This window comes from Natator depressus, chromosome 2, assembly GCF_965152275.1.
Source record: "Natator depressus isolate rNatDep1 chromosome 2, rNatDep2.hap1, whole genome shotgun sequence".
NCBI lineage: Eukaryota > Metazoa > Chordata > Testudines > Cheloniidae > Natator > Natator depressus.
Genome location: NC_134235.1, coordinates 152,069,660 through 152,083,452, shown reverse-complemented (window position 1 = coordinate 152,083,452; position 13,793 = coordinate 152,069,660). Strand labels below are relative to the sequence as shown.

At 46.6% G+C, this 13,793-nt stretch overlaps 1 protein-coding gene across 1 annotated transcript in view; it reads left to right on the top strand.

The window, feature by feature from the left end:
• Positions 1–13,793, top strand: part of GLIPR2 (GLI pathogenesis related 2) — a 40,591-nt gene that overhangs the window by 21,364 nt on the left and 5,434 nt on the right. The window contains exon 3 of the mRNA XM_074943213.1: positions 2,073–2,176. Coding sequence (XP_074799314.1) covers positions 2,073–2,176 — 104 coding nt within the window. The remainder of the gene's footprint in view (positions 1–2,072; positions 2,177–13,793) is intronic.

Genomic DNA, 13,793 nt, shown 5'->3' with positions numbered 1-13,793 from the left:
TGAGTAGCTCTCAGAGAAAAAGAAGAGTGCCATTAATGAGAAGGGGGCGTATATGTGTGAAAGGGCTGGGGGACTCAGCGGGTGGGGTAGAGAGGTGAGGACAGTGCTTAAAGTTGTCTGAAAGAAGGGGTGGGGGTTCTATCATAACCTGGGAGCAGCACCTTTGGTAAAACAGTGCTTACAGTGCACCCCTCAGCAACCCAGCTTGAGTTTAAATTTCTTTTGCTAGGTCTGTCATCTTTTGCGTGCTCCTTCCTGCCCCCTCCACTTTAAGCGATGGTGGAAGAGTCTTTGCTGGAAGTTGGGGCCTTTATCTGGGCACGAGGCAGGTTCAGCTCCAGGAGACCTTTTGCTCCTCAGTAGTTCTAGCCTCCACTCCCAAACAGGGCCCGTGGACATCTGCAATGCTGGGCAAACTGCACAGTGGCCCCCGCTCTTAGGATGAGGCTCAGATTGCAGCCAGAGCACTGTGACTCTGCTTAGTCCTGTAGCCAGGCTTTTATTCACTGGACCTGACCAGCTGCCACCCCACCCTCCTGTCCTCCCTGCAGAGACAGGGGGCATTCTCCGTGCATCCCCTGCCTTCCAGCTCTGCAGGGGTCAGGCCTCAGCCTCCGTGGGGCAGGAAGTGCAAAGGAACTCTGCAGCGGTTACTTATGTGTGTGGTGGGGGTAAGGAGGGCTTCAATCCCATGGCTCCCTGTGGCTGTGAGCTTTGCAGCTGCCCTGAACCAGCCCTGCCTGTCTATGTCTTTTCGGATGAGAGGAGCTCTTGTGGCACGACAGGGAACTTTGCGAGTTTGCTACAATAACTTGAGCAGTGCAGCCCAGTACAAGTAGAAGACTAGTCTGGCCTTCTGTTCTGTGTGCAGTGCCTAGCACAACTGGGGCCTTGTCCGTGACTGAGGCTCCTAGGCACTACAGTGACGCAAATAATAATATAGCAGAAAGGCAGCTAGCTGGGTGTCTGGTGAGAGTAGAGCGCCCCTGTGGACAGCCACAGCACTCAACACACCACCGAATACAACTACTGCACCGGAGCAATTGGCAAGTCATTCACCTTTGTGGCTGAAAGTGCCATGTTGCTTCTTGAAGTCCAGTGGCACCTTAAAGACTAACAGATTTATTGGGGTAAAAAAAAGCTTTCATCATGGTGCATCTGAAGAAGTGGGTTTTTTAGCCACGAAAGCCTTTGCCCAAATAAATCTATTAGTCTTTAAGGTGCCACCGGACTCCTCATTGGTTTTGTGGACACAGACTAACATGGCTACCCCCGATACATGTTGCTTCTTGGGCATTTTTTGGCTTCCGCAGTAGTGCAGGCAACGACTGTTCCTTTGAAACCGAAAGGGTTTTTTAGAGTTTTGGATGTAACCCTTCCAACAGGCTCCCATCCCGTGTTCATGTACTGCGGTTTGGGAGTCACTGGACTAGATGGTCTAATGGTTCTTCTGGGCTTAAATGCTTTGAAATCACCTCTGTCCACACTGAAAATTGACTATTTATTTCCTGCTCACTCTTTTTTGTCTCTTAAACAGTCTCTAATCCATGACTATTTACCTCTTATACCACAATTAATTTGTTCTCTTAATAGCTTCTGGCCTGGGACTTGGGAACCCTGCCCCCAAATATATTCTAATTTATAATCCATATTGTCCCTATGCAGATTTTTCCTATATAGGGGAATAAAAAATATAGGAATTGGCACTTACAGCAGTTTCTGCAGGCTCTTCTCCATATACAGAAGTGGCAGAGGCTGCAGCTCCTGGATTCTCCAGGATCTACGCAGATCTCAGTGACATGAGGCTTTGTACCTTATTGCCTCCAAAGCCTCTGTGGCAGAGAGTCATGCTGTAATAGAAGTGCAGAGGCCCTAGAGGCAATAAGAAAGCAGAAGGCCTCTGGACTCTTCTCCTCATGCTGCTGAGATCTGTGTTGATCTCGGAGCACCCACTACTTTAGGTACCTGGAAATTCAGTAACAGGATTATAAACCCCCAGGTCAGTGTGACTGCGCTCTGCATGCGATATTAGCTGGTACTGCTCTGTCACTGGCATATAATTCCTTTGCTAGGTATGCAGAAACACTGGCTAGCACCAGGGTCCTCCAACACAGCCCTGAGTCTTCAAATGGAAAATGTGGAGAAAATCTAGCGTGGGCTTCCTATGATCAGCCAGGTAAGTTTGATCTTTGCTCCTAACTCATAGATGTTAAGTAAACAAGCCTCCTTAGTCATTTTGAGCTAGGAATGTAAATACTTATAATACAAAGGCCCAGATCCCATCCTGGCTGGTCGGGTGGCTCAGAGCAACGGCACTGGTAGATATTTCTTCAGCTCCAGAAATCTTGACAGTATGGACGTGGTTCCATGGGACTGGCTTAGGGGATGTGCAGCGGTGGACACTTAAACTGCTGTGCCGAAAAGAAGATGTGCATGCTGCAGCTAGCATGGTCTGCTAACGGCAGGTGACAGACAGCTAGCGTGCTGGGTCTGCGTGGTGTGAGTAGCCGGCCATGCCCCTTCGGTGCTGTGGTGCACGGGCTGACTTAGTAGCCAAGCCCCAGACCTAGAGCTCTCCAGAGTGCTCGAGGGTATTCTCCCTGCTGCTTGCATGGGAGCAGAGAAGAAGAAGGCTCCTACGCCTTCTCTATTCCCTGTCCCAATTTTGCACCAGCGCAGCAAAGGAGAGTCGTTGGCCCAACATTGCCAAGAAGCTTAAGGGCTTGTCTGCCCTTGAAACACTACATTGGCACAGCTGCAGCAACACGTCAGTGTAGACCCACACTATAGCAACCGGAGGGATTCCCCACACCCCTGAGAGATGTAGTTAGGCTGATGTAGGATTTCAGTGTAGATCAGCCCTAAGCGAATGCTAATTGCTCCTGCATTCACCTCTCCAAGTATGGGAACTGCTATGTGAATAAATACTTTCTAAAGACCTTTGTGTCAACACCTTTGTGATCCCTCTTGAATCACCAGTGCAAATACTTTCTGATCTAAAAGAGAGATGACTTTTATGTGGGTTAGTTTAGACACGTGTGACGAACTGAGCTCTTAGTAAAACTATCTCACATAGGCAGCATGTGGTGAGTGCTCAGGAAGAACAATTTTCACTGAGCTCCCATTCATCCCTTTTCCGGTCCCTTATTTTAGTGACTTTAAGGCTTGCTTTCCCGCTGCTGGGACCCAGCAATGCAGTAGGTTAGGAAGAGCGGTTTGACTTAGAAGAAACATAGTTTCATACTGTCACCTTAGACCGTGATTTTCAAAAGAGCCCTGGGGAGCTCGGAACCCAAATCCCATTGTTATTAGGCCTCTAAGCGCCTTTGAAAATCCCAGACCCATCCCTTAATGCATATTCGTTCACAGTGAAAAATCATTACACGCTTTGGCTCACTTCAGAACTATTAGCATGATGTCCTTTGGAATAGCATGAAACGTGCTTTTGGGGCAACATGGGGGAGCATAGTTGTTTGAAGTTAGCACAGGGCTTGTCCCTTGCTAGCTGTACTTTATTTCCTCCTTTTTATTAGCACTAATGTTCCAAAAACATTTTTTAACAGTTTATATGATGACTTTGTTCGACGACTTAGCAAAGAAAAAAAAACCCTCTACATTATATAATCCGTACTTCTTCACGGAGCAGCTTTTTCTTCTGCATGCTGTTTCCACAGCTGTTTTGTCTACTCTGCACCGAGAGCTTTTTACATGGCTGTATCTAATTTATTTATTTACAGTGTTGCACGTCCTGCTGAGCAGTCTGAGCCATGTCCTCTCCTTTTTCCCCAAAATGATAACTTTTATGATACAAATCTTTTGAGACAACTACACTGTCTATAGAGCAGGGCCTTTTTAAGCGCTTGTGAGTGAAAACTAGTTGTGTGCAGAAAATTGTTCTCAGCTGTTGGCTTAGGCTATGCCCCTGTGGAGTTGGTTCTCTTTCCACTTTTTTCCTTGTCCAGTTCCATCCAAATAATTAATTTGTGTCATGCTGAATGAGGCTGGAAACTGGCTGTATTATGGAGTCTATTCAAGTAGTTAACAAAGGGAGTTAGTGTCTTCCAATTTCCTTTCCAGATGAAGGAAACATCAGTAAGTCTCCAACTTGGCATGCAGTCTCTCTAAAAAGAGCTGTTGCATTGCTGGATTCTTAGTGTTCGACAAGAATGCTGGCATAGTTGGGTTTCATGTGTCAGAAAAAAATTAGGGTTTGAAAATGTAATGCCCTAACTGTGCGTTTTTAGAATTTCTTCATATTTCATTATAAGATTTCCAGAGTACAACGGTCTATGGCTGTTGTTTGAAATTTATTTAGCCCTGTATTCTACCAAGTATGCATCAGTCATTTGCTCCCTCTGATCCTGAGGAAGTTGCATTGCAGACTTTCTTTTTCTATGCTCAGATGAGTGACATCATCATCACCACTTACCTAGTGTATTTTCTACCTCTCTCTTCTTTGGGCTGCTCTGGTACACCACACACCTGATGGCATGCCAGGTGTCTCGTGAACTTGAAGGCAGGTACTAGAGACGCTTAGGACAATATTCTGACTAGACCCTATGTGGTGGGAAGTACAAGAGGGCACCTTGTGATCCATGAAAGTGCCATAGAGGAATGCAGGCTGTGCACTCTGGGGAGAAAAGGGACTTCACTGTTCTACTGCCCGGGGGACACATGATTTCCCAAAGGATTGGAAGGATGCAGGCCCTAGCCTATGGAGATGGATCAGCATGCAGAAGGGAGCAAGCTTCACCGCAATAAAGGAGTGTAGTAGCAGGCATGCCTTGAGACTTCCCGATACGCCTCGTGGCAAGGATGGCTCCTTACCACTCAGTGCAGAGTCACACACTACGGACTTGATCAGTATAAAGGTCTGTATAGGCTGGAGCACCTGGTGCGTTGCAGCAGCACACACTGCATGTCTACTAGAAAGACCTGTATGAGGGCTGGCAAAAAAGAAAGTTTCAATATTATAAATAAATATTGGTTACAGTAAGCAAATACGTGGTTTATTTTTGAGGGGAAACAACTCTACATTTCCTCATAATTCTAAGACAGTTTTTGTTTAAAAATGAAATTAGAAAAATGTTAATTTTTTTTTTAAATCAAGCCCAATTCCACTGCTTTTGACAAGGAATAATATCTAACTCTGTTAGTCTACTTATGAAAATCACTAGGATTACTCATGGAGTAACGTACTACTCAGTATGAGGAAAGGCACCGCAAGATATTAAGGAAGTGTACAAAAAAGCGAGTGAGAGAGAGAAGAGGTTTTAGAGGGAGAAGTATAATGCATACCTCTTCTCCATCTTCACTATAAAATCACTATCATCACAATAGAGCAGTATCAACTCTTAGAACATAAAGTTTCTGCTTATCGGGTTGACCTGTTCTTATTATCCATGTTCTGTCATCAACATGCTATATGGGATTTTAGCAGCTTTTCCTCACAGCCAGGACATGTCAAAAACCATCCAAGATTGTCAGTTCACACTTCAGAGAGGCATGCCAGGATTGCTGTCTAGTAGGGGCCATCAGTCAGACATTGTCAGGAACAGCTGTGTTTCCTTAGAAAAGTTTTGCAATTTCAGCTGTGGTTCACAGCAGTAAAATCAAGTAAAGTTTTTTTTTTTTTAAAGTGTTAGCACATTGCTCTGCAACTAAGCCCAGCAGAAAGGAAGCTCCGGAAGTGATTTAAAAAAAGATCACATCTGTTTGCACACTGCTTGCACCCACCACTTCCACTATGATCTGGTAACTGTCATCTAGGGTAGGTGGGTGTGGTTGGTTTGTTTGGCTTTTTCCTTTAAACTAAAATGTACTTCTTAGGAGTGCCAGCTCAGCCAAATGTTTCCTTTTTGGGGCTTTGTTCGTTTGTTGTTGCTGTTGTTTTACAAAAGGTTTATTAAAATGTAAAGTAAAACGGTGGCATTTAATATAAAATTACGTTGCTCAATACAAAATCAGTTCAGGTGGATTAACTAGAAATGTGGTGGTGAGTTCTCTGTATCATCAAACTTGGGGAAATAGATGATGTTACAGTTACTGGCTAACTGCACTTCTGACACCCCTCCCCGCCCCCCCCGGTCTCTTGGCGTGCACCCCTTCTCAGATCTCTAGCCATCACCTGTCTTAAAGTGGAATTGTGCCGTTCTCCTATTCTCAGGCTGGTCTCTGGCTGCAGTGTTCTGTGCATGATTCTGTGCTTATCTGAGCAGGTCTGAATTTATATCCAGCACCTGCAAGCCTGTTCCCTCTGGAAGCTATGACAGTGGTACCCAGTGACCGGACAGGCTTTTTAAAGTAAAGTGTCAAATATTAACACACAAGCATTTAAGAGAAAAAAAGATCTTAAGAACAATACTGCCAACCTTACGAGACCAAAAATAATAAGTCAGACCCTCTCTTGAGATCCAAACTCATGAATCATGCCCTCAAATCATGAGATTGGCCCCCAAAATAGTCTTTTTTTTTAAATCAAATCATGGTTTTTATTCTGTCTTTTGACTTTTTAAGTCCCCTTTATTCCCCTGCCAATGTGTGTGGGACAATTTCAGGTAGAAAAGTCAACCTGTAATGCACACAACAATTCATACCTCTCCAGGCTGCTCAGGTGGAAACTCCACTTGCCTTCTCCTCACCCTTCAGCTAGAGGAACTGCCATTCATCTCATGTTTTGAATAAGGGAAAATTCATGAGTTGGCAACCAATCATCATATTTTTATGAAACAGATAAACACCCCAAAATTGCTAAAGTGATGATAAAATTGTGAATAATAAAGCAGATTGTACTTATAGCTAGTTTACAAGGTATCTAACTATTATCCATATGGGGCTCCTCATAGGGCTACGCTTCCTATAAATCACACAAAACCTCTGGGGTCTGGCTGGCATAATTACTTCCATTAACGCAACCCATTTCTCTCTCCCAGCCTCAGCAAAAGCAGCGGCTCTCCCTGCAGCTCCCAGCTGTTTGCTGCTGCCTCACCCGACAGCTGCAGTTGCTATCTTGCTGGCTCCAGCAGCTGCAGTGCAGGGAGGGGGCCCAGCAGCACCACGTGACCAAGCATCACCAGCAAACCATGGCAAAAATCGGGGGGGACGACATGATCCCATGTGCTTCCCTATGCATCACCTCTGTGCCCAGCAGGGAGGGGGGTTTCAGGGCTTCAGCCCCGAGGAGTGCACCTGTCGGGGCTCGGGGCTTCAGCAAGAGCAGGGCTGAAGCCCTGAGTCCCAGCAGGTGCCTCCCATGGGGCTGAAGCCCCGAGATCCTCCTCCCCACAGGGCCGAATCCCCAAGACCCGGCAGGCAAACCCCAGTTCTTGAATTTCTGAAGATTGTCATATGCGTCTTAGAGGGTCAGTGAGTTTGACCACCCCCAGTATGCATTAGATTAAGGCATTCATACAGAAAATTCTAATAGCCCAGTATACAGTAACTTTACCTCACTGACCAGGTCACACAGAGAGATCATAAAATTCTTACCTAGCAGAATTCTTAAAATATTACATAACAACTCCATGTCTGTCATTGGTTCCTCATGTCTTGCATATTCTCTGTTCTGTTCCTGGTAAGTTCTTTCTTCATATGAAGTCTGAAAGCATCTATCAGACCTAGAATAAAGACTGTGGGCTTAATTCATTCCTGTGTTACTGTGTAATGCTATGCATTTACACTGACCTATAGCAGGAGTAACATAGGGTTCATTCAGATTCTGCAGCTGAAGAAAAGGTTGCAATTGGAGCCACTTAACCAGGAAGAATTATATTTTGGCATGCACTCGATTTAACGGAGATGTTGATACAAAAACATCACATTCAAAATAAGCTCATAACATCAAGAAGATCTTGGTTTGGGCATCATTGATTGATTGAGCAATTTATTTTAGACACGTTACTTTTGAATGAAGCACAGAAGTGTCTATGATTTGTCTTCAGTGTGCAGGTGTAACTTCTGTTAGCATTAATGGGAATCACACTTGCAAATCTAGGTGCACAGAGATCACCCCACCCCGCCTGTGCAGCTCCAAAACAGGTCTTGTTTCAATGGCTTTTCTTGGGCCAAAACTCAAGAGAAGGCACAGGGGGAGTGAGAAGAGCCCATAATTATGCTTGAAACAATTGCTTCAGAAAGTGTCTGCGTGAGATGCAGTTTACTATTACCACCAGTTTATGTGTCAAATGTAAACTAACACCTGCTGGAGAGCACCAGGATGGCAAGCAGTCATGTGCAGGTCACTACATAATGCATTCAGTTCATAGATCTGTATCACAGACAGCACTCCACTTGCTCTTTGTCTTCAGGGTGGAGCATTGACTTAACCCTCTTGCAGTGATGAGCTACCAAAATCTTAACTACGGGTTCCCTCCTCACCCCACGAGGGGGTCATTGCCCACCCCCGCCCCCTGGGACTCCTGCCCCATCCAACCCCCCACGTTCCTTGACGCCCGCCCCCCAGAACCCCTGCCCCATCCACCCCTGACTGCCCCCAGAACCAGGCAGGAGGGTCTCGTGGGCCACCATAGTGGGTGCCCACCCCACCCCTAAGAGCCAGAGGGACCTGCCGGGGGGCAAGGTGGGGAGTCCCGGCGGTCCTTACTTGGGGCAGCTCCCAGGAAGCATCCAGCAGGTCCCTCTGGCTCCTAGGGGTGGGGGAGCATAGCTGGGGGGGGGGAGCAGCCACTCCCCCCACTGATCACATCAAAAGTGGCGCCTTAGGCGCCAACTCTGTGGGTGCTCCAGGGCTGGAGCACCCATGAGGAAAATTTAGTGGGTGCAGAGCACCCACCAGCAGCTCCCCACCCTGCGCCCGGCCCCAGATCACCTCACCTCCGCTCCGCCTCCACCCCTGAACGCACCGCCCCGCTCTGTTTCTCTGCGCCCCGCACCCACCCGCTTCCCACGAATCAGCTGTTCAGCGGAAAGCCTGGGAGGGCTGAGAAGCAGGCGGCGGCTTCCCGCTCAGGCCAAGGGTAGCAGAGGTGAGCTGGGGTGGGAAGCGGTTCCCCTGCGTGCCCCCCCGCCCAGGTTACCTGCTGCGGCGCGGGCGGCCCTCCTCACGCCCCCCCGCCCCAGCTCACCTCCGCCTCCCTGGGCCTGAGTGCGAAGCCGCCGCCTGCTTCTTAGCCCGCCCCGGCTTCCCGTGCGAACAGCTGATTTGCGGGAAGCCTGGGTGGGGCGGAGAAGCAGAGCAGGGCGGCGCGTTCAGGGGAGGAGGCAGAGGCGGAGCGGAGGTGAACTGCGGCCGGGGGTGGGGCAGGGAGCTGCCGATGGGTGCTCTGCACCCACCAAATTTTCCCCTTGGGTGCTCGAGGGCTGGAGCACCCATGGAGTCGGTGCCTTAGGCACCACTTCTGGCCGGTTAAATTTAGAAGCCTTTTTACAACCGGTTGTCCTTCACGGAACAACTAGTTCTAAAAGGGCTTCTAAATTTAACAACCGGTTCTAGCGAACCGGTGCGAACCGGCTCCAGCTCACCACTGCCCTCTTGCCAACTAAGGCTGGGAGGTTAGTGAAGTCATAATTCTATGGGAGCATGTAAGTGGAGGGGTTGAGTGTGTTGCATCCTGAGAACTGAAGCCACACACATATGAACAGTAGAGTTCAGTTTGAGACATTGGTAGCAGTCGAAGACTAAAACTGCCTGTGAAATAGCAAAACATGAGTCATTGCTGTTCTGCAGTCAGAGAATTAACTAGGGCCCAACATTGTGCATGTTTGTAGGCCTATCAGCTTTGGCAGCATTAACTGACTTATTACTCTCCTTCCTGGAATGTTAAGCAGAGATAACATAGCTGATGAGGGTGGGAGACAAATCTAGGCCCTTTGATGCTTGTTATAAGCAATCTCTGAAAACTGTGGTTGTGGGGTTTTTTTTCAAATTGACTTCAGAGAGAGTGCTTTGCATCTTCAAATTGTATTTGGAGCCCCTGCCTTCAGTATTTTCTGTTCTGGCTTACTTATTACAGATTAATCGACTGGGAAACCAGATACACGAAAGCATAAATTAGAGCAGGGTTATTTATTTGATAAACTTTTCCTTGTCCACAGAGCGACATTAATCTGTGGTGCTGCATAAATTATCATAATTATGTAAGAATCACCCCCTTTCTGCTCTGGGTTGGTCGGGAGCAGGCAGCACTCACCTGTGTGCTGGAGAACCTGATGTTGACAATAAAGAAGATCCTGAGTATTCCAGTGGTGGTGTTGGATAGGTGGGAATCCTCTTGACACCCTCCACTGCAGTCCTTTTATTTCTAGAGGAAATTAAAATTGGTGGTGCCTCCCCCTGGCTGGGTCCTGTCCACACTCAATGGTGTGCCTTGGGAACCTCCAGGAGTAACCCTGAGCTAATCTGTGCAATTGGTCTAACTCAACAATTCCAATTATAAACAATGTACTCCCAATATACACTTAGATTTGAATTAACATACCTTTACTTAACAACTTTAAAAAACATGATATAACAGACTGAGATTAAATGTCACCTCTAATTTAAATCGGCAGGGGGAGCAGTTCAATAAATCAATTAACAAATACAGTTTACAATAGTAAATGAAACGTATCTAACTTGCCTTTACCCTGCCACCATTTACTCTCCCCCAAAGTGGACATTCCTCTGGATTTCAGAGTTCTCAACACTTGCTTGGCTGGGCATGCTTGGAGATCTTGAAACTGGAGATAGCACTCCCTTGGTCCAATGAATCCATCCAACCAAGGCAACAAGCTGCACAACCCCTCTGAAGATTGTTTCAACCAAATGTCAGAAATCCTGGTTCTTGTTCGAAGAGAAGACAACTCTGCCTCTTCTCAGACTCAGACAACCCCTTAGAGTCTCTTTGCTGTGCCCCTTCCCATACAAATGCTTTCCCAAACCAGGCTGGTGGTTACTCACACACTGCCTTCACCTGAGGCCCACCTCAGTCAGCTCCAGGAACAGCAACAGTCTCTGCCCTGGCTCCAGTGAAGCCACCAACCACCTCTGAGGCTCCCTGTTTGGTCAAAGCCTCAGCAGGCTCTCAGTAGTAGCTTCTGGCTTCCTGGCAGTAGGTTAGCAGCAGCTCCTGGGATGGACAGTGATCCTCAAAAGCAATCTCAGCTCTTCTCCCAAAAATGGAGCCCACCACATGCTCCCCCTGCACTCCCTGGGAGAGGATGACTCTCTCCCTTCCCCAAGGCATTATGGGAGTTGTAATCTCCAAGGCGGGATTGCAGCACTCAGGATCTTCCCAGTTAAATTCAGAGGTGTGGAGAGGCAGCTCAAAACTCAGTTGGTACCCATGGAAGCTACCCAAAATACAGCTAGACTCCCTATGGTCTGAGTTTGCAAATCCCCCAGAACACTCTCAATTTATTGATCCTGCAAGTTCTTGATTGGTTCCTGAGGGGTGCAAAGCACCTTCAACTCCCATTTTGAATTCCAACAGTTAACAACTGTCAGGAATTAATGGTGAACTTGCAGGATTGGTCCCTCATGGAAGAGAGGCAAAATGAAATGGCTGATGGCCTCCTCAAAGTTGCAGACACAAAAGAACCTGACAGTAAACAGAAGAACAAATAAACCTTCCATCCTCAACAGCTTTCCCCTTCCTTCCCCAAAACAAAGAACGAAAATAGAGCCAAATTCATCACTTAAGTAAACTCAAAGCCGGCCTTAGAGGCAGGCAAGTTGTATGCCGACCTTTTTCTCAGCTGATCTGCTTGTATGTGTGCATGCATGCCAAAAACATTTTCCTCCCTGGGTGGCAAAACGCCTAGGCCAGCCTTGCTCCATGCACTGCCATACAGTTTAGTGGAACTACATGGTCAATGATCAGTTCGCCCCATTAAACACAATCTGTTCCACATAAAACGTCTTGTTAGGGGGCTTATTCGTTCACCCAGTTTCTTCCCTGGTCTTTCTCGCATGAACAGAGAGCAACAATACCCGAAGTCCAAAGGTGCAAACAATTCGATGTTTATTGGGGTGAACTTCCAGCAAGCATGATTCCAGTTTCCTTCCTTAGTGTCCCCCTTCCCAGCTCTGACACCACCGAGCCTTATCTGTGTCCCTGTTCCCATTCCTGCCCTTAGCCAAACCTGATTCCAATTTCCCCACCCCCATTCCCTGTTCCCATTTCCCACCCACTTCCTGATTGACTGCAGACTATATAGTAAAACTTGAGTTCTGCTTAGCTATACCTTAACCAATCATTTTCCTGAAATTTAACTAACCAATCCTAACATATTGTAACATGATTATTTAACCAATTATATCCCACCACCTTAATTAGTTTACACCCAGCAAAATTAATTATACAGCAGACAGAAACAATCACAGAACCAGACAGAGATTATACAGACAAACAATGGGGAAATGGGGACTACAGTGATAGAACAAACACAGAAATGAGGATTTCACATCCCAGCTATTGATAAGTGAGTTCTTGCCAGACAGGATGCTATCAAACTAAGTTTCCTTTTACATCCTCTAGGCACTTCCCTTTCTCTGGAGGTGATAGGCATTATCAGGACAGGATTGTATTCCTAACAGCCCAATAGCACCTTATTTCAATGTGACTAGTTTGGAATGTGAGGATGTGACCGTTCGCTTCCCAGCTTATGGCTGCCTCAGTTGCTTAGCCAAAGATCTTAGCCTAAGAACAGAGCCTCAGACTGTCACAGTAAGACAAGGCTCTTACACCGGCAGACAGTGATTTTGATTCTTTCTTTTATACCTCTATAACTAGCTAAGTGATAAGAATTCACCTAATTTCTTAGAGTATAGGTCTTTACAGACAGGCCTGAATATCTATATCCTAACACCTCTGAACTCCAACGAACTGCAAGCCTTGTTCTGCCAAGGCTGGGAATAAACAGATCACAGGGCTATAAACATTCACAAAGCCACGATGCAATGTTACTAACAAATGATAAAACTCTTAACTCAAGACAGAGCTTGCCTGAGTCATTTTTTTTGTTCTAAGGATTTGTGTAGTATAATCAAAGTTTCTTAATTTCATTGCAGGACAAAAAAGGATTAAAATAGCAGAAGATGGTAAATAGTAAAAACAGCTATTGAAATGTGGTTCTGGTCAGATAGCTCCTGGGGTGGAGGTGAACAGTGCCGCTCAGGTGTGTCGGCAAGGGTAGCTTAAAGCTCACATTGTTACCTCCCTGATCCTGGTGCTGGCTTTGTGCAGGGCCAGTCCCTGTGAACTGAAGGCTACCCTAACAAATGGCCCCAGGGATTTTAACTGCAGCCAAGGATTGGTGTATCACAGAGGTGTCTTTGCCTTGTCCCCCTTTCCCTAATCTACTTGCAGTAGGGAATGGTGCAGGACTCTCTACATCAGCTCTGTCCCAGCAGAGGATTACCCTCACACTGACATGATCTTCCCTGGTTCACTTACATTGGTTTAGATCAAGACTATGCTTTCCATGTGACCCCAAGCACCTACACTGCACTGGCGAATCTGGTCTAGTGTCTTTAATAACTCATTCAAAAAGTTTAGAAGAGCAGCTGTAGTAGTTGACTGTATCAGAAGCTTAACAAGAATATTGGACCACATAGATGTTCTCCAAATGGTGCAGGAGCTGTACAGAATTAAAACGCTGGGGTCAGGGATTGACTGCAAAACAGCCAGCATTGAAAAACACACACACAACACAAACTCTACAGCACAGGCACAGTATTCGGTAAGTTCAGTGCTTACAATGGGGAGGGGGTGTTACACTTATCCCTGATCAAAAGAATACTGCAGAGGAGATCTGCTTTGAATTTTTTGTAGAGTCTCAAGTGGCTCCTTCTT